The sequence below is a fragment of the Bufo bufo genome, chromosome 1 (genome assembly GCF_905171765.1).
Source record: "Bufo bufo chromosome 1, aBufBuf1.1, whole genome shotgun sequence".
Lineage (NCBI taxonomy): Eukaryota > Metazoa > Chordata > Amphibia > Anura > Bufonidae > Bufo > Bufo bufo.
In genome coordinates, this window is record NC_053389.1 from 397,474,145 (window position 1) to 397,498,389 (window position 24,245).

The 24,245-nt window shown below is 41.9% G+C and overlaps 1 protein-coding gene across 2 annotated transcripts in view; it reads left to right on the plus strand.

The window, feature by feature from the left end:
• ARHGAP26 (Rho GTPase activating protein 26) overlaps positions 1-24,245 on the plus strand; it is a 608,947-nt gene that overhangs the window by 194,397 nt on the left and 390,305 nt on the right. For both annotated transcript variants that reach the window (XM_040406016.1, XM_040406026.1), the window contains exons 10-12: positions 336-430; positions 5,731-5,809; positions 19,282-19,318. In XM_040406016.1, coding sequence (XP_040261950.1) covers positions 336-430; positions 5,731-5,809; positions 19,282-19,318 — 211 coding nt within the window. The remainder of the gene's footprint in view (positions 1-335; positions 431-5,730; positions 5,810-19,281; positions 19,319-24,245) is intronic.

A 24,245-nucleotide genomic window follows, 5' to 3' on the forward strand; every position in this document is an offset into this window, starting at 1 on the left:
TATGAATAATGCAAACTGATCCGTTATTAACGGATACAGGCATTTGCATTATTCGTGCGGATCCGTCTGTGCAGATACAAGACGGATCCGCACAAAACGCGAGTGTGAAAGTAGCCTAACCTCCACAATACTTCTCCCAAATGTCCTTTTAGCCAGATGACAGGTACAGTATGCATTAGTAGTGGGAGCTGTATCGTGGAGCTCAACACCCACACGTTTAACCTTATGGTTGTCCTTTCTCTTTGATTTCAAGTTCTATATTGTATACTCAAACTCTACAAACAGTGGAACACATTTACAGTTGAGTCAGCAGGTTATGTCTTCTTGACTTTCAGGGAGAAGAAGAGGTGGTTTTTTTGAAGTCCTGCATACGAAGGAAAACTGATTCTATTGAGAAGAGGTTTTGTTTTGATGTTGAACTTGTTGATCGGTAAGTGTAATGTATGTGTATGTGCCACTAAATCAGTTTGTTACGCTTAAATTGAGTGTCTGCCTTTTATCATCATGGTAATTTTTCAAGTCCAAAATGTCCTATGTGCTGATAATTTCTCAAATGTATATCATAACAGTTTCATCTTTAGGTCTCATTCACATCTCTGTCAAAGAGATCTGGCACAAATGCTGGCTGTTGAGCAGACAAAATATTATTTCATGTAGGGTTGTTGCGGGTATCGAAATTTCGATACCCAATCGATACTTTTGTCCCGGTATCGATACGATACCGGGATTTCCGTTTTTTCGATACTGGGCTGCGCTTCTGCGCAGTCTAGTATCTCTGAACATGAGCGCGCTGCTATCGGCGCGCTCATGTTCTCTCTCAGCAGCACGGGGAGAAGGAAGCTGTCCTCCCTCCCCCCTGTGCTGCTGCCGCTGCCACCAATGAGAAGAGAGGGGCGGAGGAGGGGCGGCAATGAGAAGAGAGGGGCGGAGGAGGGGCGGCAATGAGAAGAGAGGGGCGGAGGAGGGGCGGGCGCACTGCGCCACCAATGATAGGATTACTATCGGAGCGATGGGAGGAGACATCAGCTTCACTAGTGGGCGTTCCTTTTCCCTGCGCTGCGATTGGACAGCGCTACAGCCAGGGAGAAGGAACGCCCACTAGTGAAGCTGATGTCTCCTCCCATCGCTCCGATAGTAATCAGCAGCATGTGGAGCAGGAGAGGAGACAGTAATGGGGCACTGCGGGCGAACGGAGCGGCGCCCAGGACTAATGGTGAGTGCTGCGACATCGCTGGGCGCCGCTCTGTGTGGCCTAATAGTGAAAGTCTGGACTCATATACAGTAGTCAGTCTTTAACACATACAGGAGGCGGGTGCCGGCAGCAGAATCGCATTGCCGGCACCCTGCCCCTGACAGGGAGCTGCGATCAGCGGCAGTTAACTGCCGCTGATCTGCTAGTACCCGCCTCCTGTATAAAGGGGTAAAATCATTGGTGGTGCAGTGTGCCCCCCCCCCCCTCAATCCCCCCATCCCATTAAAATCATTGGTGGCACAGTGCGCCGGCCCCTCTCAACCCTCCAGTATTAAAATCATTGGTGGCAGTGGCCACAGGGACCTCTCCACTCCCCCTCATTGGTGGTGCAGTGGCAGCTTCTGATCGGAGCCCCAGCTGTGTAAGCCTGGGGCTCCGATCGGTTACCATGGCAGCCAGGAAGCCCTGGTTGCCATGGTAACATCCCTGATGCTGTGTGCACAAAGCACAGAGCAGCAGGGACAGTGTGGAGTCCTATTCACCCTGATAGAGATCTATCAGGGTGAATAGGAAAAGGGATGAAAGATCCCAGGTTCTAGCCCCTAAGGGGGGAAATAGTTATTAAATAAAAAGTGAAAAAAAAAAAAACACTAAAATATGAAGTATAAATCACCCCCCTTTTCCCAATTTCACATATAAAATATATAAATAAACATATTACATCGCCACGTCAGAAAAGTCCAAACTATTAAAATATAAAAAAAAAATCTAGGTGGTGAATGCCGGAACAGAAAAAATAAAATAAAAACTGCGCGATTCGCCATTTTTAAAAATGAGGAATGCACGTGGCTTTTTTTGTTTATTTTTTTCGCGTGGTATCGAATGGTATCGAGTATCGCAATACTTTTTCATGGTATCGAAACCGAATCAAAAATTTGGTATCGCAACAACTCTAATTTCATGCAGCATTTTTTGTCCAGACGAAGCTCAGCATTTATGCTGGAAAGCAGCCAGATCACCTCCGGACCTCATTACCATCAATAGGGAGTGAAGTAGATAATCTGGCTAAGCCAGATCCTGTGAGATCGGGCATTCTGCTGTGTGCCAGAACAGCCAGCCAGATCTCCTTGATGGAGATGTGAACTCGGCCTTACTTTTTTGTTACAGAACTCCTAATTCACTTGCATAGACATGCACTGTATGGTTAAAAGTATGTAGATATCTCCCCATCACTCCTACAGTACAGGTTCATTAGACATTCCATTCCAAACCTGTGGGCGTTAGGCTACTTTCACACTAGCATTAAAACTATCCGGTTGGCTGTTCATTGTATCCGGCATAGCATGATACTGTCTTTCCCTGCTGGAGCCCATTGACTATAATGGGACTTGGCGGGGATCTGGCCTGCTTCTGGCATGAGTGTCGGTATTCAAATGGACAAAAACTTAGTAGTTTCCAGCAGGCTGTATAGCACGGACATTAAAATGCAATGCACTATAAGGATAGTGCACTGTATTTTAAAAGCAATCAAAATGTTGTCCGTTATAGTCCCCTTGTGGGGAATAAGCTTTTCAATGAAAAAAATTGCAAAAAAATATAATATTCCCCATATGTTTGGTATTTCTGCATCCTTAACGACCTGGACTACATAAATATCATGTAAATTATCCCCTACGGTGAACGGCGTAAAAAAAAATTTGAAAAGAAATGACAGAATTGCTAATTTATTCTTATTTGCCACCGAAATGATACCGCAAAAAACCAAGCCCTCACACAACTCCATAGAAAGAAAAAGAAAAATGTTATGGGGTTTTATTGCACAAAAAATAAAAAAGTTATAGCTCTTGCAAGGCAAAAAGCAAGAAAAACGCTTAGTCAGTAAGGCCCAAGACAGGCTGGTCACTAAAGGGCTAAACAAATTTTTCTGTATTCCATAAAATCCATGCTTTTATTATAAATCCATAAAACAAAAGAGACAGTCCATGCCTACGTGTTTGAGCCAGTACACCTTGGATGGGCTGACTGCTATCACATTTAAAAGCAAAATTCACCCAAGAAAAATACAAAAATGTGGACTGGAACCAACTGTAACCCTCTGAGTTATTTCCATTTTGCTGCAAACATAAATGGTGTTGCATATAGATACATGATCTTCACACCGTGCGTCTTTAAAGGGCTTCTGTCACCCCACTAAACTCTTTTTTTTTTTTTGTTTTTTTTGTGTACTTATAATCCCTATCCTGCCATATTGCCATACATTATGTTATTAATAATTTTCGTTCAGTAGATTTAGCAAAAAACGTACTTTTATTATATGCTAAATACCTTTCTACCAGCAAGTAGGGCGTCTACTTGCTGGTAGCAGCCGCAGAAAACCGCCCCCTCCTTCTGTTGATTGACAGGGCAAGCCGCGATCTCCTCCTCCGGCCAGCCCTGTCATCATTTCAAAAATCACGCGCCTGTGTTGATTCGGCGCAGGTGCTCTGAGATAAGGAGGCTCGCCTCCTCAGCACTCCCTCAGTGCGCCAGCGCCGATGACGTCACGGAAAGAGAAGAAGTCATCGGCGCAGGCGCACTGAGGGAGTGCTGAGAACGCGAGCCTCCTTATCTCAGAGCGCCTGCGCCGAATCAACACAGGCGCGCGATTTTTGAAATGCTGACAGGGCTGGCCTGAGGAGGAGATCGCGGCTGGCCCGGTCAATCAACTGAAGGAGGGGGCGGTTTTCTGCGGCTGCTACCAGCAAGTAGACGCCCTACTTGCTGGTAGAAAGGTAATTAGCATATCATAAAAGTAAGTTTTTTGCTAAATCTACTGAACGAAAATTATTAATAACAATGTATAGCAATATCGCATGATAGGGATTATAAGTACACAAAAAAAAATGAAGAGTTTAGTGGGGTGACAGAAGCCCTTTAACATGTTAATAAATATGCATTATAAATATATGGATGCACAGTTGCCATGTACATGAAATCTTTTTTTTTATTTAACCCTGCTGCAAATCTGGTTTCTAATTTCTTTATCCAAAATGCCTCGTGATTGTGAATCTTTTTCTCCCAATCGCCCACACGATTTGGCTTTAAGTATGTGTAGGTTATGGCAGAAGAAAATGTAATGCTACAGATATCATTGAAAAATGCAGTTTTTATAGAAAATGATTCAAAATATTTTAACTGTCAGTAAGCAGTAATGCCTCTTTCAGGCAACCATATAGAATTGCAGTGAAAAAGTCTATTACAAAGCTGGTCTTCTTATAGACGAGGGCAAATCTGCCATAAAAAATTGTGGTGGAGATGGGGGCTGGTCCTCTAAATGTTTCTGTAGTCTTTTGGAGACCTTTATTTGTAATATTAAAGGGGTTGGCCCTCCATTCACCTACGAGAGTGCCCAAAGTAGCCGCATACCGTGCATTAGCAGTGCACACTCCTTCGATTTGGGGGCCTTGTTCTAGAGTTAGTTGCGGGTCTCAGAGGTGGGACCCGCACCTATTGGACATTGCTGGCATATCCTAGCTATATGCAATAAAATGCAAATGGGCTCACCACTTTAAAGGCATATGGAATTCATTGTGGGTGGCCCTTTCTTCTTGCAGTGCAGCCATGGTTGCCCCTTTGTTTTTCATTGGTTGGCATGTAGTAGTAATAATTTCTCCTGGAGTGTCTTGGGCAGCTTTTATTGCTCTTGGGTCTCAGCAGCACTAAAGTGGGTTATACTGTTGGGAAGGATGCTCCAATAGGATATCTATGTATTTTAATAGGTTTTCAGTATTTTCTCTTTTCTATGTAATGGGTTGCAGCAAGGGAGTAGGTGCTGTTCAGAAAATATTCAAAAAGCCAATTGATGTATTTTTAAGTTGACCAACATTGTAATTCTGTTAACCCAGATGTCTGAAATTTCTGAGCCTTGTTAATCTGTTAGACGGTGCTGTATAATTTACATTTCCCACTAGATGACAAAGATTGTGTCCTCAGTGCAGTGCTGGCTCTAGATCCATACTCCCACAGTCCCAACTGTTAGCTTCCTTTAGCTAGTAGCAATTGAGGGCATTCCCATCCAAACATGTTTTATGCATTCTGGCAATCCACAGGACAAGTGGGCAGAGACATTGGCTCATTTACTAATAGTTTTTTCATCAGTTTTAAAACTTTTTACTGCGCATGCAACGATTTTTGTCGTTCTCTCGGCTTTCACTCTGCCCTCAACACTGGGGAGTGGTGAGGGCAGTGTGGGGGCAAATTCACAAACTGGCGTAAATGACGTTTTGATATCTACTCCAGTCAGGAGCTGGAGTAGATTTCACTCCAGACGTTAAGAAATGGCGGAGGATGCGCTTAATTTATGACGAGGCCTGCACCTCAACATAAATTAGATGCATCCTCCGGCAGCTCAAGGGGTTTCGAAACCCAGGGTAAAACTCCAGTTTGATAAATGACCACCATTGTGTTTTTTTTTGGTCTGAATTTATTCTATGGAAATATTCTTTATCACCTTCTGCATTGAAGGGTCAGATGACTGCATTACTTTGTCTTCATTACAGATCAACTACAATAACAATGCAGGCCCTTTCAGAAGAGGACAGGCGGTTGTGGATGGAAGCCATGGATGGTCGAGAACCAGTAAGTAACCATGTTTTATTTACTAACCAGTGATTACATTGGCATTGTGGTTTTATGGATCATGGGCGCTATCCATAGATTTATCTTACTAATTTCTTAACTGTGTGCAAAGGAAAGCAAATATACATGTTTGCATAATTATTCTTTTCTGTTCATTATTCCATTGAAGACATGTTGCCAAACAAATATTTTTTTTTTTTTGTCATTCCTGTGGTGGTGATTTATTAATTTATTCATACTGATTAAAGGGTTTCTGTCACCAGAATTAACCATATAAAACTAGCTGACATTAGTGATGTGCTAATGTCAGCTGAACCTAACTAGCCTAGTCCTACTTTTATCTATGCCCCCGTTACTCCAGAAATATAAGTTTTATAATATGTTAATTAGCCTCTAGGTGCAGGGTGGGCGTTGCCGATGCTTCTAGAGGCTCTGTTCTCCCACCTGTGGCCAAGCCCTGCTACACTAGATTGACAGGGACAGACAGCGTTGGTCTCCTACTGCCGGCCCTGTCTGTCGTGTAAATCTCGCGCCTGCGCCGTCCCGTTCAGTATTCGGCGCAGGCAGTAAAGGGTGCTCCCCAGCTGCCGGCTTCCTCACTTCCCATGCGCCGAATACTGAATGGCGCAAGATTTCCCCAGCGCACAGGGCTGGCAGTTGGAGGTGAAGGCTGCCTGGCCCTGTCAATCTAGTGTAGCAGGGCGTGGCCAGAGGTGGGAGAACGGAGCCTCTGGGAGCATGGGCAACCGCTTCCTAGGGTCAAATTAGCATATTATAAAACTTATATTTCTGGAGTAACGGGGGCATAGATAAAAATAGGAATAGGCTAGTTAGGTTCAGCTGACATTAGCACATCGCTAATGTCAGCTAGTTTAATAGGGTTAATTCTGGTGACAGAAACCCTTTAATTTTAAGAAAATTACAGGGAAATGGTTCCATTGAATTTACAGTACAGTTTTAATAGAAAAATTTCTGTTTTGTAACTTTCATAATCAATTAGTCGCAACCTGTGCAAGTATCGATGGCTGTAGCGTTATTATTGTATCATTAATATAATCTGCCACCGCAATTCTGGACTCCAGGATGCCATCTTTTATTCTCCTAGTGCTGGGAGAAAGGGGTGAGTATAAGATGATTTTATTTTTTTTATTTTAGGGTATTGCAGGGCTTCTTTGAGATTTATAGTTATCTCGGACAACCCCTTTATAAGTATGTGGAAATTGATGTGGATGCCGATTTTGCTACACATAAGGGAAATTTATCAATCACTCTGCACCAAAAAAATAATGCAAAATGCGCCAAAGTTACAGGCAAACCTAATTGCGCCAAATGCCTACTTTAGTATTCACTCGCAAAATAGAAATCGGCAAAATAGAAATCTTGCCGACAAAAGTAGGTGTGGTTGATAAAGTGCCGTTATCAGAGGAAAGATGCAAATATTAGGTGATGTCAGCATACCCCAGACAAGTGTAAACTCATGAGAAGTCGAAAAATCCATCAGAAGGTCTGATGCAGAAGGATCAGGCAAGTATTACCAGACTAGCGGCAAAAAATTAGGAAGGCGAGTATCCAAGGTTTTTTCTTTGGTTTTTAGCCATTGGACATGCAGCAAACATGCAGAAAAGCTGCATGATTTTGAGCAGGTTTCTGTATGACTTTCTCTGGATTTGCTGCAAAACCTGGGGAAATTTTCAGTGAGTGCTGTTTAAGGGCTCATGCACACGACCGTTGTTGTTTTGCGGTCCGTTTTTCACAGATCCGTTGTTCCGTATCTGAGGTATTTTTTTCCCTCTGATTTAAAGGGAATCTATCACTAGCATATTAGCAAAAATTTTTTTCATGAATCCATGTGTAATAAAGTACCTTATATCCATATGTCTCGTTCTTTTTATTGGGCGGCACTTCAGAGGGGCCTACCTGGGCACCGTGGAGAAAGAATAACGCCCCTCTGGGCTCCTTACAGATTCATTTGCATATCATAAGAAGCCTTTTTTTGAAGAAATGACAAGACTCACAATAAAAAGAACAAGACATATGGATATAAGGTACTTTATTACACATGGATTCATGAAAAATTTTTTTTGCTAATATGCTAGTGACAGATTCCCATTAAGTCCTCTTCCGTTATTCCACAAAACATATCTATATGGTTTCCGTATGCGATCTGTTTTTTGCGGACCAGAAACGGAAACAGTAACTTATTAATCGCCAAACATATGATCAATATGGGCTGGGTATAGCATTTCTACAGTTGGATCCGCAAAATTCGGATGACATACGGATGTGTTCCGAGTGCATTCCGTAGTCTTTGCGGACGCATTGACTTGAATGGGGCCCTGGGCCATCAGTTGCGGACAATAATGGGACATGCACTACTTTTTTGCGGAACGGAAATATGGAAACGGAATGCACACGGAGTACCTTCCGTTGTTTTTGCGGACACATTAAAGTGAATGGTTCCGCATACAGTCTTCAAAAAATACAGAACGGAAGCGGAAAGAAAATACGTTCGTGTGCATGAGCCCTAAGTCTGACAACATTAGAAAAAAGTGGTGCTAGTAAAACACGGCATCTTCTTTTGGATTTTTTTCCCTACACAGTCCCACTGAACCAGGCCAGGTACTGTTCGGGATATGTTTAAAAAAAATCCCCTGTGTATTTGAATCCACAGCAGAAAGTTGAGACTGATCCTCAGATTTCTGCCTGGGGTTTGTGAGTGGTAATAAATATAAAAAGTGCGGGGAATGCTCAGTAAATCAGTGGCTGAGATGGGACATCACTGCAGCCTGTGATCGGTTGTGACATTTCCTGGTGTGTTGAGAACATGAGTAGTTGAGTGGTGTGTAGTGGGGACCCTGGCATCTTCAAGGTTCAGCAGGGGTGAGTAAGAGCGGTTTGCAGGCCATGGAGCAGCATTTAAATGTGCTGGAATACCTCTTTTCTTTTAAATGATCACTAATAATTTAATGTCTATATCAGATGAAATATTGCTTTTAAGATTCCATTTAGCGTCTTGTGTTTGGCTGATGTTTAACTTTCTGTTTCCAAAATATCGCCTGTTGGCCACTAGGTGGCAGGCTGAACCTAGAACATCTCATTTAATTAGTATTCCAAGCCTACAGAAAGGAAAAAGAATTTGGCATGTTTGTTTTCTCCGTAAGTTCTGTCCTGTTCAATCCTGATGTTGTTTGAGACTGACTTGTCCCAAAAAAAAAATTCAGATCCCCTCACGCCCACCTTTCTTTACTAAATCCAGACACTCCCACTTGGCGAGCCAGTCCACAGTTTTTTTTCCTGCCTGTCTTTCTGCTCTGTGTTTATGAAAAAGCAACATTCTGAAATCCAAGCACATGGCAAAGGATGAAACAGGCCACGTGAACAGCTTCTGAATGTCCCCTCAGTCTGGCTTCATGAAAGTGCGGAGTATAGGAGGGGTTTTGAAGCGCAGGCTGTCATCTTTTAGCCGCTGTGACAGGGAAAAGGGCACCAGAGTAATACAGCAGGTCCTTAGGATTAGTGTCAAGTTTACACAACATAATAAAATGAATTTCAGACTAGCTCTGCGGAGCGTACTCCATCTGTTCAAAGGTAAATCAGATGGCTTTGCAACGTGAAATGCGACATTGCCAAGCCTTCATGTTGCCAAGGTGATTACTGTGGTCACATTAGTAAATCTGAACTCTGATGAGGGTTTAGTTGAACCTCTAGAGAACTGCATCTGCTATAAAATATACTTGTCCAAATTAACCGTGAAACATGCTTTTCCGGAGGCTAGAGCCTCATAGCAGGGGCTGTGTGATGGGATTAAACAATTTAAGTCCATCTATTTAACAGAATAAAGTATGAAGAGAAATTGATGTGTAATATACAATAAGAGGAAATCAATTTGGTTGTATTAAAATGCTAAACTGTGCTTTACACAATTTCTTTAAAATGGGTAGATTTGCAGCGCGAACACTGAGCTTATTACATTATTGCGATAAATAATTATGCAGATCGGTGTCTTGGTATATCATTCATTAAAAGCCATTGTGAGGTTTTATGAAAAGATTTACGTAGAACAGTTTCAGCTGTGTTCACACTACCATTTTCAGGTTTTATTCAGAGAACAAGGGGGTCATTTATCAGACTGGTGTAAAGTAAAACTGGCTTAGTTCCCATAGCAACCAATCGGATTCCTCCTTTGGAAAATGAAAGGTGGAATCTGATTGGTTGCTAAGGGCAACTAAGCCAGTTCTACTTTACACCAGTTTGACAAATGACCCCCATAGTCTGAATGAGCATATTGTTTGGATACACCATCGCTTACTGATCAGTCAGGTCAGTAGGAAGGAGCCACAGTACTACATATCCTTCTTAAAGGGATTGTCCACAGGATAAGTGATAAGTGTCTGATCGGTGGGGGTCCATAAGGATGTTTGCCGTTTTTAACACACGTGTTTCTGATGATCAGCTATCTCTGGCAGCCCATAGAGTCGAATGGATCATCAGAAATGCTCCATTCAAATGGGACATAGGCCCCCATTATTATGATTGGCTGGACCCCACCGTTCAGACACTTATCACCTATCCTGTGGATAGCAGATATGTTCTTGTAATGGGACAAAACCTTTAAGGTGTCCATACGCATACAAGAGATACAGTAGCTTGGCAGTACAACAGCATCAGCCAACTAAGTATCAGTCATCTTGGGCTTCAGCATGCCTGATCCTTCCACAGATATCTGACAGTGGTGTATTCCACTCATCCCATCGATATATGGACACTTGGTCAAGTCAGTTGCACCTGTGTATGGTGGAGTTGGGGGGAATAGCTGTCAGCTATTAATATTATATATGGGCACTTTTAGTTTTTCTCTGTATACTGGTGCTTTGCAGGAGACTGTAACGTAGCCAATTTACAGTATTTAAATGGGACTGCCTTACTGTTCACTGTACAGTGGGTGACCAGGAGCGCCGGTGTGTAGAAAAGCACTGAGACATTCATTCTCCGCATTGACATCTGTGACGCTCCATAATCAGGATGTTATCCTACCGACAAGTGCAAGTGGTTAATTAGGGGTCAGCGCTCTATTGTTTCTTATGGGTTTTTTAACTATTGGTTCCCTGACTTCTGTTGGACTGTGGTTGCTGCTAGGTGATGCTATCTGTGTATATGTGTATAAAGATTATGTTGCGTTATATAAAGTTGTGTTCAAAATAATAGCAGTCAGAGATCACTAACCTTATCATTCACTGTTTTTAGTAGAAATGATATTTCTACATGGCAAATAATTTATTAGCAGGTGTATGTAGTAGAGTAATAGAGACCCAACAGTCATGACATGCATGCTGCTGATTCTCTGTAATTCAATCACTAATTGAAAGGGGCATGTTCAAAATAATAGCAGTGTGGAGTTCAATTAGTGAGGTCGATCATTCTTTGAAAAACAGGTGGCAATTATTGCCCTTATTTAAGGAAGGAAGGCAGCAAATGTTGTACATGCTGGTTACAGTGCATTTCTCTCTGAAATTCTGAGGAAAATGGGTCGTTCCAGACATTGTTCAGAAGAACCGCGTACCTTGATTAAAAAGTTGATTGGAGAAGGGAAAACATATAAAGAAGTGCAGAAAATCATAGGCTGCTCAGCTAAAATGATCGCAAATGGTTTAAAATGGCAACCAAAACCTGAAAGACGTGGAAGAAAGCGAAAAACTACCATTCGAATGGATAGAAGAATAGCCAAAATGGCAAGGACTCAGCCAACAATCTGCTCCATGAAGATCAATAAAGGTCTAAAGTTACCTGTGAGTACTGTTACAATTAGAAGATGCCTGTGTGAAGTCAAGCTATCTGCAAGAAGCCCCGCAAAGTCCCACTGTTGAAAAAAAGACATGTGCTGAAGAGGTTACAATTTGCCAAAGAGCACATTGATTGGCCTAAAGAGACATTTTGTGGACTGATGAAAGTAAGATTGTTCTTTTTGGGTCTAGTGGCCGGAGACAGTTTGTCTGACGACCCCCAAACACTGAATTCAAGCCACAGTACACTGTGAAGACAGTGAAGCATGGTGGCGCAAGCATCATGATATGGGGATGTTTCTCATACTAAGATGTTGGGCCTATTTATTGCATACCAGGGATCATGGATCAGTTTGAATACATCAGAATACTTGAAGAGGTCATGTAGGGGTGGGCGGTATAGGCGATATGCGATATAAATTTGGGCCACGATATGGATTTTCGCCATATCGCCGGACCGCGATATGATTGCGCTCTCTGCGCGCACCATTTTCTCCTGAGCCGGCCGGCACAGTGGAGGGAGAAGGAGTCCCTCCCTCCCCACTGTGCGCGGCTGCCGCTGAACACCATTGAGGAGAGGACAGAGTAGGAGGAGGAGGGGAGGGACTGTGGCTGGCCATATCCCACAGGGTCCCCCTCGTTCATTGATGGCAGTGGGCAGTTCCGATCGGAGTCCCAGCAGTGTAATGCTGGGGCTCTGATCGGTTACCATAGCAGCCAGGACGCTACTGAAGTCCTGGCTGCGATGGTATGTTAGTGACCAGCATTATACTCACGTGCGCCGTGGCCGCCGGTCGCTCCTTCTTCTGTCTGTGCGGCGCATTGCTAATGCTTATAGCATTTCAGTAGCGTCCTGGCTGCCATGGTAACCGATCGGAGCCCCAGCATTACACTGCTGGGACTCCGATCGGAACTGCCCACTGCCACCAATGATGGGGGGAGGAGGGGGACCCTGTGGCCACTGCCACCAATGATTAATACTGGGGAGGGAGGGAGGGAGGGTGGGTTTGAGTTACCATAGGGGGGCAGATAAGAGGCTGGGGGGGAGCAGATCAGAGGCTGGGGGGGGGAGCAGATCAGAGGCTGGGGGGGGGGAGCAGATCAGAGGCTGGGGGGGGGGAGCAGATCAGAGGCTGGGGGGGGAGCAGATCAGAGGCTGGGGGGGGAGCAGATCAGAGGCTGGGGGGGGAGCAGATCAGAGGCTGGGGGGGGAGCAGATCAGAGGCTGGGGGGGGAGCAGATCAGAGGCTGGGGGGGGAGCAGATCAGAGGCTGGGGGGAGCAGATCAGAGGCTGGGGGGGGCAGATCAGAGGCTGGAGGGGCACATGAGAGGCTGGGGGGGGGCACATGAGAGGCTGGGCCATGGTCAGCTCCCTGCTGTTGTGTGCACAAAGCACAGGGCAGCAGGGAGAGTGTAAAGTCCTATTCACCCTAATAGAGCTCTATTAGGGTGAATATGACAAGGGTTCTAGCCCTTAAGGAGGCTAATAGTTATTAAATAAAAAGTAAAAAAAAAAAAAAAGTTTAAACACCCCCCCCAATATAGAAAACAATATATATCGCATATCGCACATGCTTAAAATTATATCGCAATATAAATTTTAGGCCATATCGCCCACCCCTAAGGTCATGCTGCCTTATGCTGAAGAGGAAATACCCTTGAAATGGGTGTTCCAACAAGACAACGACACACCAGCAAACGTGCAACATCTTGAATCCAGACCAACCAGATTGACGTTATGGAGTGGCCAGCCCAATCCCCGGATCTTTGTCCAATAGAAAACTTGTGGGGGTGAGATTAAAAATGCAGTTTCTGAGGCAAAACCAAAAAATAGAGAAGAACTGTGGAATGTAGTCCAATCATCCTGGGCTGGAATACCTGTTCACAGGTGCCAGAAGTTGGTTGACTCCATGCAACACGGATGTACAGCAATCCTCAGAAACAGTGGTTATACAACTAAATATTGGTTAAATGATTCAAAGGAAAGCAAAATCTTCAAACATTTTTCAGTTTATATAGTGAATGTTTGAGTTTGTAAAGAAGAATACAAACACTATTTTTTTTTTTGAACAGTCTAATATTCACTTTTCTTCAATTTCTTTAGAGGAACAACACAGATTTGATATATTTTTCTTCATGTTTTGATTTGGAATAGATTTGCATTTGTGTGTATGGAAATAAAAGCTATGAGAAGGATTTTGAGCTTTATTCACTTTTTTAAACACACTGCTATTATTTTGAACACAATTGTAGGTTCCCACTCAGCTGAAAAAACATAGCCCCCTTTTTAGCCTGGAATTAATTTGTAATAAATATAATGATATACTATTACTGATAACTGCTAGTTCAATAGGTTTTCTTAGAAGGAAGATGCCTTTTTAAATTGTCTCCAGACCCTCAGTTGACAATACATCCCCCCCCTGCATTGGCCACTCATGTAATACATGCAGTGCAGTTTTTACATTGATTGTTATTTACATCTTCTGCACAACTCCTATTTCCATCTGGTCAGTTATTTTACAGTTATGTGCGGAGGGGGGGATTCTATTATCTGAGCACTGCTAGTAGAGTGGGCTGTCATTGCTAAATGAAGATGAGGACTCTTATTCTCTTTCAGATGTTTGCATAAGTGTGTGGTCTAACCAGAGGAAGTGTTACATGTTTGCTGCCTGTGAAGCCTGTGTGCTGGAGCTCGAGATTCATAACCAATACAGTACACAGTTTCTGTGGCTTTCTGCACAAGCAGACAGAACTCCTTTTATGTGGGAGAAAAAGCTGTCTCGGCCTGAAAAGGTCTCATGCCATTTTCTTCCCTCCTCTGTTTGATTTTAATGCCGTGTCCTGTGTAAGAAACCTAGTTGCTCTGGAAAAGTACTGAAACAAACTGTTCGAGGTTACATTTGTAGTATTTTCTAGGCATCTGCTTGCATTAGCTGCTGCTTGTGTTCGTTCTTCTGTGTGGAGGCCTGATTTTTGGAGACATCAGTGCTTGTGTGGGACGCTCATGGAAGGGAGGGGCACTTGGCAACTCGCTCTTGCCAGCATGGCATGGAAGCAAACGAAAGATCTTGTTATGTTTGGTGACCATCTCAAACCTCCATTTCTTTCCTTTGTGCATGCAACCTTTGCTGCCACCTATTGAAATTGAAACGCTGATCCGTAAAACATTACGTTTGCTTTCCACTGTATAAGAAAATATTTTCTTTTCAGACCAGTTGACCTTTAGCTACTGTAAATTATTACTAGGACTGCCAAGCTGAGGCTGAGTTACCTTTTTCCCCTTTCTAAAATGTGAAATTTCACTCAGAAGAGCTAGATGTGTCAGTTCTTTTAGAGCCATTTTAAACTATTTGTGGCCTGTCTACACTGGGTGTGTTGTCCTTTTGGACTGGATATGCTTTGGGTTTCTGTACTTGAGAAACTGGAAACAGTATGGATCCCAGCTAGCAGCACATTGTTGAAGGCTGATTAATAAGTTGAACATGTCATCTTTTTAAACGCTCTTACAAGAAAGACATGAAGAGTTATGGCATAGCAACAGCTTTGTATATTACAGGGAATCTGTCTTTATGATCCTGGATCATTATATGCAGCAATACATTACTAGTGCTGCAGATCAGCCCAGATCACCAAATGTATTGCATCCCATTCCCCTGCACAGCAGTCCCATCCAGATATCTCAAACGCTGACAGCGGGGAAACGGGGAGCAGTATGAAAATAATCCTTATTTGCAGTACTACCGCAGACAATAGTCCAAGATCATAGTGACAGATTGCATTTGAGGGGTTCACAGCAATTCCCCAATCCAAATTGTATGATATCGAGTCTAGAACACAGCATTTGGCATCTGCAGTATAGTAAAAGTATCCACTATTTGATATATGGCTATTTTGTGATCTGATCTGCACATTATAAAAAAAAAAAAATGACTTGTACTCTCTACACAGGTTTCCATGGCACTGTGACAGGTTGTGCTGCACTCTGCTTTCTGCTGACACCTGGCCGGCACCCCCATAGAAATGCCTATTCTTGTCTTGCGGACAAGAATAGGACATGTTCTATTTTTTTCGGGGGCCGCGGACCGGAAAATCGGGGCCGCGCACCGGAAATGCAGATGCGGACAGCACACTGTGTGCTGTTGCCATCTCTTCCGGCCCCATTGAAAATGAATGGGTCCAGATCCGTTCCACAATGTTGCGGAATGGATCCGGATCCATTCTACGGACGTGTGAATGGACCCTTAACATGACAGGACATGGCTGTGAATGCCTCTCAGCCGGTTAAATTTATGCCCCACGTCAACCAGCCATTTCCTGCCGTGTCAAGAAAGGAGCAGGAAGAGGAGTGCAATGGGAACCCTGGCACTGTCGGAATGACATTAGTTGGGGATTGGCGAGTAATGAGGTTTTTTATTTTAAATGTGCAGCTCCTGAAACAGCCTTTGCGTGCACTGGTATGCCCCTTTTTAAAGGGGTTTACCTGGCTCCTGATGGTAATGACCATTTGCTAATGTATGGTTGTCTATATTGCCTCCTTTGCTGGCTGGATTCATTTTTCCATCACACTATACATGGCTCATATGCAGGATTACGAACATCAGGAGCTGCTGTACATGCATGCCTAAGCGCATTCCCATGGTTTCTGCCGCAAGAGAGGCCGGCGACTTTTCCTGTAGTGTGCAAGCACTGCCACAGCTGATGGATGGCAGGGTGGTCATAACCATAGAAAGCAGTGTATAACGTGATGGAAAAATGAATCAATCCAGCAAAGGAGGCAATATGGACAATCACGATATGTTAGTGAGTGGCTTGTATTAACTTTCTCTACATGATCCATTTGTTGAAGTGAGACAACCCCTTTATTGCTGTGCTCACTCCTAATTTATGTCTCCTGTCCAAAAAGATTTTACTAAACGCTATGATTTCTGGGATATCCAGGAGGAATCTTTTTCATCAGAATCTGTCAACCATGGTTGAATTACTTTCCCTTCTACTTCACAATGTTTTGTCTCTACCACATGTGAATATATTATCCTTTAGTGTTTATTCATACTGTTCATTCGTGTCTCAAAGTTTTGTCTGCCTCGCTCAGAAAGCTGCGTATGAGTCAGGCTTTATGACTTTGCCTCAGTGCACAACCTCACAAGTGATATTTGGGAAGGATGACTTTATATATTGCATATTTTGAATGTGCATAAACTTGGCTATTTCCACCCAGGAGCAACTGCCCTCAAAGTTTTACGATGTTGTCCAAATGTGTAATCTTTTACAATGAGTTAATATTTTTAATGTTTACAGTATGTCTGTATGGGTTTTCATTTCTCTACGTAGTCTCACCATGTGTTGAATAACGTCTGCTCTTTCAGTTATGATGAGAGATCTGAATGCTTTCAGACTGTTGTAGCCAATACACTGTAGATGCATCAACTCGTTTTATGGCTGTTATTCTTAAGCATTCTTTCCCTGGTCTGTCTGCTGTTGCATGGGTAGTGTCCCTCGGTTTGACTTGAGCCTGCTTGGTCCATGTGTTCTAGGCTGGCAGTAGTTTAGATTCCAGTCCGTTCTGGCAGGGATTATAAGCACATCTGTTTGGGGTCTAACCAATAGCTAGCCGCGCTGTGACATCATTGTACATCGCAGCTGCTCGGCATTCCAAATCAAACATTTACTCACAGCTAACAAATCCTGCTTCAACTCTTTCCCTCTGCCATGATTATCAATTAGCATTGCACTTAAAACCTTAACTACATGATAGCTGGAGCACACGTTGCCTCCATTGCTTCTTTCAGACATAATCTATGTCACACAGAGACACATTTTTACAGCTGTGGTGTTGTCCAATTATTTAATGTTAACCCTGTTGTATAATGGCCCTGGGAGATTTCCACTAAGTGGGGATTGCACATGAGCTTTGCAAGGCTGCATCTAGGCCATGGGCAGTCATTTGGACATGGGCAATAGCATGCAACGATAAATTGGAAGGATAACAGAAATATAAAATTCAGCTGAGATGAAGTACTTTACGTGAAATATGGGTGCACTCTCTATAAGGGAATTGCTGGGAATGTGTCCACATATATTCTACTTTGTGAGGAATTTATCAAGCCCTGCATGCTAGAATTTTGACTTCAAAGTCTCAAAGTAGGGCTTTGTGGCTTTTTGTGCTTATTTAACAAACGTTGTGACCTTTTTCTTACACCACTCCAGTTTTGGAAACTGGGTGGGAAAGTTAGTTAGCCCGTTGAGCTGATTTAAGCCACATTTTCATCTGCGAGTCTCTAAATGTTCATTGATGCTCTTGGTCAGTGTCTCCAGTGCTGTAAAAGACATACAGTAGTACAAATTGCTGAAAGTTAGTGCTGACTATGTATAGCTGGTCAAAGTTGCCCATGGTGACCTCTCTCCACTTTTAATGCTTGATATTCATGTGGGTTTTTTTTGTTCCTTACATTGCTGCAAACCAAGTACACCAGTTCATGGTAAGGGTATTACTTGATGGCTCTGACGTCTTTCTGCAGGCTAATGAACAACACTGCAGAAACATTTTTTAGGAATGTTTTTTAGAACATGACAAAGAGTTTGAGGTGCTGATTTGGCCCCTACCTTAATCTGATTGAGTATCTGTCTGGTATACTGGAAAGACTAGCCAGACCCATGGAGGCCCCACATTGTGCAGCTAACAGGACATAAAGTATCTTCTGCTAGCATGTTACTTCAAGAGTGACCTCTCCATTTCCGTCTTTTCAAATACTATGGAATGTCATGTGCAGAGTTGCATGAATAGGGGGTGGTCAGTGAAAAGATTAAAACACGAGATGCCTGAGTGTATATGGTTCTCCAACTGTGGACATGTGCATAAGGAATCTTGCAATAGAACAGGTACAGAATGTCTCCATTGGTTTCCGGTGTATCCAAGGTTTTGGAGCCAAATTATGTGTTTCAAGTAATGCAAGATTATTATATTATTTTTTTTTATAAAGTATGGTTATTTATGCAGCATGTACAGCAACTGGCATCCATAACATACTAGTCCTGCATATTCCATTTAATTTATCACCCACAGTCATGCTAACAGTACTTTGGACCACATCCAGTGCCATGCCATAGGTCCACCTCTACCTGTGCAGAACAGATGCATGTTCACGTTCAAACGCATCTTTAATTATGCGGTTATCATTAGTAACAAAGGTTAGATCATTATCACTGTAATATGTTACTTGTGGAGAGAATAATAATTATCCCTAACAGCCAGTGATAAACTAAGGTTTGGTTTCTGCTGGATCTTTAGTAACCATTATTGTGTAAGTTCTTGGGCCTAATGTTGTGCCCACCTGTATTTTCATTACTTGTTATTTTGTATAGTGTTCACAAAGTATACAAAATCCCTTTTGTATTTGACGGGAGTCTGTCACCTCCAAAATCAGTTTCAGTGTAAGCATAATACCATGGTGCACCAAAAAGTATGGTTATGTTTTTGCTTACCTTCCCTACATGGGGATATGCTTTCTTTGAAACCGACTTTGGAGTTGACATGCTCCCTTTCATGTTACATGAATTATAATTTAGACCTATATGTTCATTGAAAGTCATTTGGACTATCTTTTAGTGATATTTGTATCTTTTCATTTTTTTACATTTCTTTGTACATTTTGTTTATTATATGCATAATTATTATTTCATTATTTTGTTAGGTCTACAATTCAAACAAAGACAGTCAAAGTGAAGGATGTGAGTATCTTTTTGCACCTTCTTTACAGAATGTCTTGCAGAAAGTTAAAATAAAATTTCAATATCATAATTATATATGTGCCTGCGTAATGCATGTTCTTTTCCACTTAACCATATATAATCTAAAAAGCATAGCGTAACATTTGCAAACATATTCATGGCATTCATACTATCTGCACATTGGAAACGTATATAATATTGTAGGTGCACACCACAGTATATGCTGTAATAAAAGGGGTTATGTCATCAGATACATCGCAATAACAGTCTCACCTTAGACACGTGAGCTTGACCCTCCAACATCATGGTCCTGTTCCCATCTTCCTAGGTGCCCACATTCTTGAAAAAATGTATGTTATGCATGTTATAAAACATCAATTTTCTCAAGAATGCAGACCGCTTGGAAGATGGGAACAAGACCATGATGTTCAACTGTCAAGCTCACATGTTCTGGATGAGACTGTTTTATTGCGATGTATCTGACAAAACACCTTTAAAAAATAATTAAAAGAACTTACAAAACCTGTAATTGGGTTAAATTATTAATAAATGTATAAAGTGTCCATTTGTAGTTTGGTGTAACAAGTGAATCTAAAAAAATTGGTATGTGAAGGAAATACTTGTGCTTTGTCCATATGCAGAAGATTAAAAGGATTTGCTGCTACAGAATATGTGTATTGCTGCACTGTTTTTAAACCATTGTATTGTCTGATGGTTTAATATTTCAAATCTGTGTGTAATTTATTAGTTGCTTAGCTGAAGCCTGATGCTCCAGAGGTTCTGATGGAGGTTCATGTGACCAGTGCGTTCCAGTAGCAGCTTCCATTGACCAACACTGCGCATGGACAGGGATCTGTAGTCAGTGGAGCCTGCTAATGGTTGGAACTAGTCACATGGCCATCCATCATTGGTCATTTTGTAACCAGAGTGTTGGGGGCAGGTAAGCAATTATTACTGTAGACATGGGATAGGGTTAGCCAATTTTCTAACTGTGTGACTGGTACTTTCACTTTGGGGGATGGGGTGTAATCTAATAACTGTTATCTGTAAACTACTAAGATATAAACACTTATTTAAGCCACATTCTTATCAGTAAGATAAGAACTGAGCTACAATGAGTGTTTATAATGTCAGAGAGTAGAGATAAGCAGCCCGATCCCCAACTGATGGAAAAGAGTGAAAATCCAGTGGCTGCTACTAGAGCATCTTAGCTCTGTACAGAAAGAAGAGCTTCATATTTTTAATAAAGACCAATTGAAAAAATTATTTTAGTTCAAAATAAGTACAATGCACTTTAAAAAATTGCCCCGAAGGTGTACATAGCATTTAATTATTATAATTTTTTATCTATGCTTTTAAATGGTTGTATTAATAGATAATGTCATTGTCTACATTCATGGCCTGTGAAATGAAATACCTGTGGAACTAAAGGGTTTCAACTGTAGAAATAGGAATGCATTTCGTCCCACAAAAAATATGCCCCTGTATGCCTACATCAATAGCTCTTTAACCACCTCCCGTCCGCCCGTTGACTATAAACATCCAGGAGGTGGTTCTCTATCTCTGAATGGACGTTTCTGAACGTCCATTCAGAGATCGCAGCTGCAGAGAGGGTTGTAGAGAGTGCAGGAGCTGTCGGGTCTTTCACAGACCTCGATCAGCCCTGCACTGAGGCTGTACAGCTCAGTATACCGCTGTACAGCCTCTCTGGGGGGTGTATTTAAAAAAAAAAAAAAAAGTGAAGTTAAATGTCCCCCAGAGGTCTTGTATGACCTTATGCGGGACGCAAAGTGTAAAATAAAAAATTAAATGTTAAAATAAAAAAAAATAAAAAAGGTTTCACATGTTAAAATTAGAAAAAAATAACACTTATTTGGTATTGCCGCGTCTGTGACGGTCAGCTCTCTAAATATATCACATGATCCACCCAGTCCGATAAACACCATAAATTTTTTTTTAACTGTGTCAAAAAAAGCAATTTTTGTCACCTTACATCACAAAAAGTGCAACACCAAGTGATCAAAAAGGCGTATATCCCACAAAATGGTACTAATAAAACCGTCACCTCATCCCGCAAAAAAAGGAGCCCCTACATAAGAAAATCATTTAGAAAATAAAAAAACAATAGCTCTCAGAACATGGACACATTAAAACATCATTTTTTTTGTTTCAAAAATGCTATTATTGTGTAAAACTTAAATAAATAAGAAAAAGTATACATATTGGGTATTGCCACGTCCGTAACGATCTGCTCTATAAAAGTCACATGACATAACCCCTCAGGTGAATGCTGTAAAAATAAATAAAAACTGTGCTACAACAACCTATTTTTTGGTCACATTGCCCCATAAAGTGATAATGAATGATCAAAAAATCATATGTAGCCAAAAATAGTACCACTAAAACTGGCACCTTATCCCCTAGGTAACAAAATGGGGTCATTTTTTGGGAGTTTCTACTGTAAGGGTGCATCAGGGGGGCTTCAAAATGGGACATGGCATCTAAAAACCAGTTTAGCAAAATCTGCCTTCCAAAAACCATGTGGCGCTCCTTTTCTTATGCGCCCTGCTGTGTGCCCTTACATCAGTTTACGACCACATGTGGGGTGTTTCTGTAAACCGCAAAATCAGGGTAATAATCATTGTTTTGTTTGGCTGTTAACCCTCGATGTGTTAAAGAAAAAATCGATTAAAATGGAAAATCTGCCAAAAAAGTGAAATTTTTAAATTTTATCTCCATTTTCCTTTAATTCTTGTGGAACACCTAAAGGGTTAACACATTTTTTTAAATCAGTTTTAAGTAATTTGAGCGGTGAAGTTTCTACAATGGGGTCATTAATGGGGGTATCCACTATGTAAGCCCCACAAAGTGACTTCAGACCTGAACTGGTCCTTTTAAAAAGTGGGTTTTGACAATTTTCTTAAAAATTTTAAGAATTGCTTCAAACATTTTAAGTCTTCTAACGTCCTAAAAAAATAAATTGACATTTACAAAATGATGCCAACATAAAGTAGACATATGGGGAATGTTAACTAATAAATATTTTGAGGTATCACTTTCTGTGACTCAAATTTATGACTATCCTGAAGTACAATGTGTCACGAGAAAACAGTCTCTGAATGGCTTGGATAAGTTAAAGCGTTCCAAAGTTATTACCACATAAAATGACACCTGTCAGATTTGCAAAATTAGGCCTGGTCAGGAAGGGGCCAAATGGCCCGCATGTGAAGTGGTTAAATTTATGCAAACTTTTTTCCGTGAACTGTGCTGTTATTGTGCAAAAGAAGTTAAGCATAAAAAACTGAACATTTGCCATCATAATTGTAATGATCTATAGAATACGGTAACATTTTATTTATACCTCATGGTGAATGGGTTAAATTTAAAGTGCAAATATAATTGTTGCTAATTTCCATTCTCTTCCCAAAAACTTTATAAAAACTCATCAGTAAGCTATATTTACCACAAAATGGTGCTATTGAATAATACATTGCGACAGGCCCTGAAAAAGTTCTATCAATGGCTTATCATTCACTTCAGTGGGAGCAGTTACCAGCTCAGTCCATTTCTCAATGGACGGAGGTGCCAAAGCTATACTAAGGCAAGGACTAAACGCGGCCAAGATCTCTGAGTAGCGGTGATCCCATAGAAATGATTGGCTGGATTTCTTGCGACTGCAGCAGCGATCCCATTTATTTCTATAGGATTTTTGCTACTTAGCGATCCTGGCCACGACAGGTGTAGCCCTTGCCTAAAACAATTGATTGGGCGGGCCAACACCAATCAGATGTTGTTTCTGAAGATAGGCTTTTAATATAAAAATTCTGAACTACCCCTTTAATGCCAAAATTGTCCCATAAGGGGTCATTCAAATCTTGTTATTGTTAGGAAGGATTTTCTATGGAATTCCTGGGGTTAATACAGGATGCTAGCGAGGAGGCTGCAATGATAATGGACCAACATGTGTAGTTAAAATGTATGTGTGGCATATAGTTCAGCAGAAATCGTATATTTTACAAAAGGCTTGTGGGAAGCTCACCAGAATAGAGCACGACCTGCTACCATCCCGTAGCTAGTAGTAATAAGAAATACAAAAAATGGTCGGCTCACAAGAAGTCAAATATAACTTATTTAATCCTCACTAATAAAACAAAAATAATCCTTACGGATCAATCATATGTAAACAGAAGCAATATATATATTACCAATGTAAAATGACAAATATAACATAAAATATCTAAAATAATCACGGCCCCTCCTTTGTAATGAGCTGCGGAGCTCTCGCAGCTCACAATATGATATGGTGACTGCAAAACTTTATATCCCAAGTTATAATTCCCTATGCAAAGTCATCCAGATTTTGAACAAAGACACAAGCTTGTGCGGCTTTCTGGTTGAGTCCAGTATGCTTATGAGATTAATCTGGTGCGTTTGGTAGTGGTCAGTAACCGGCTTACAGGGCTCCAGATGGCTACCAAAATGGTTGCAAATGCGACCTAGAATTGCAAATTGGCGATAAGACTTTGTAGTCTTGTCGCCATTTGCGCCTAGACCCTCCGCTGCTCTGCCGCTTTAAAGAGATTCTGTCACCAGGTTTCACCCCTGTCAGCTAAACATATGCTGCTGATCAGGGCCTCATCAGGATTCCTAATGTGGGCTTCTAAATGTGATCCGTAGCTTTATTTTGCTAAAAAAAAAACTGATTTTACTAACCTGTCACTCAAAGAAATAAGGTGCCCAAGGGGATGTCAAGGGATGCAAGGTGCCCGCCGCACCCACCGCCGTTCGTGCCCAGCGCCGCCTTTCCAGACTTCTGCACCGCCTCCTAATCCTCTGTGCCGCCTCTCGCTCTCCCTCCCTCTGCTCCTGCTGTAAGATATCGCGCGTGCGCACAGGGCTCTGAGAGGCTGGCGCCAGAGTGCAGGTC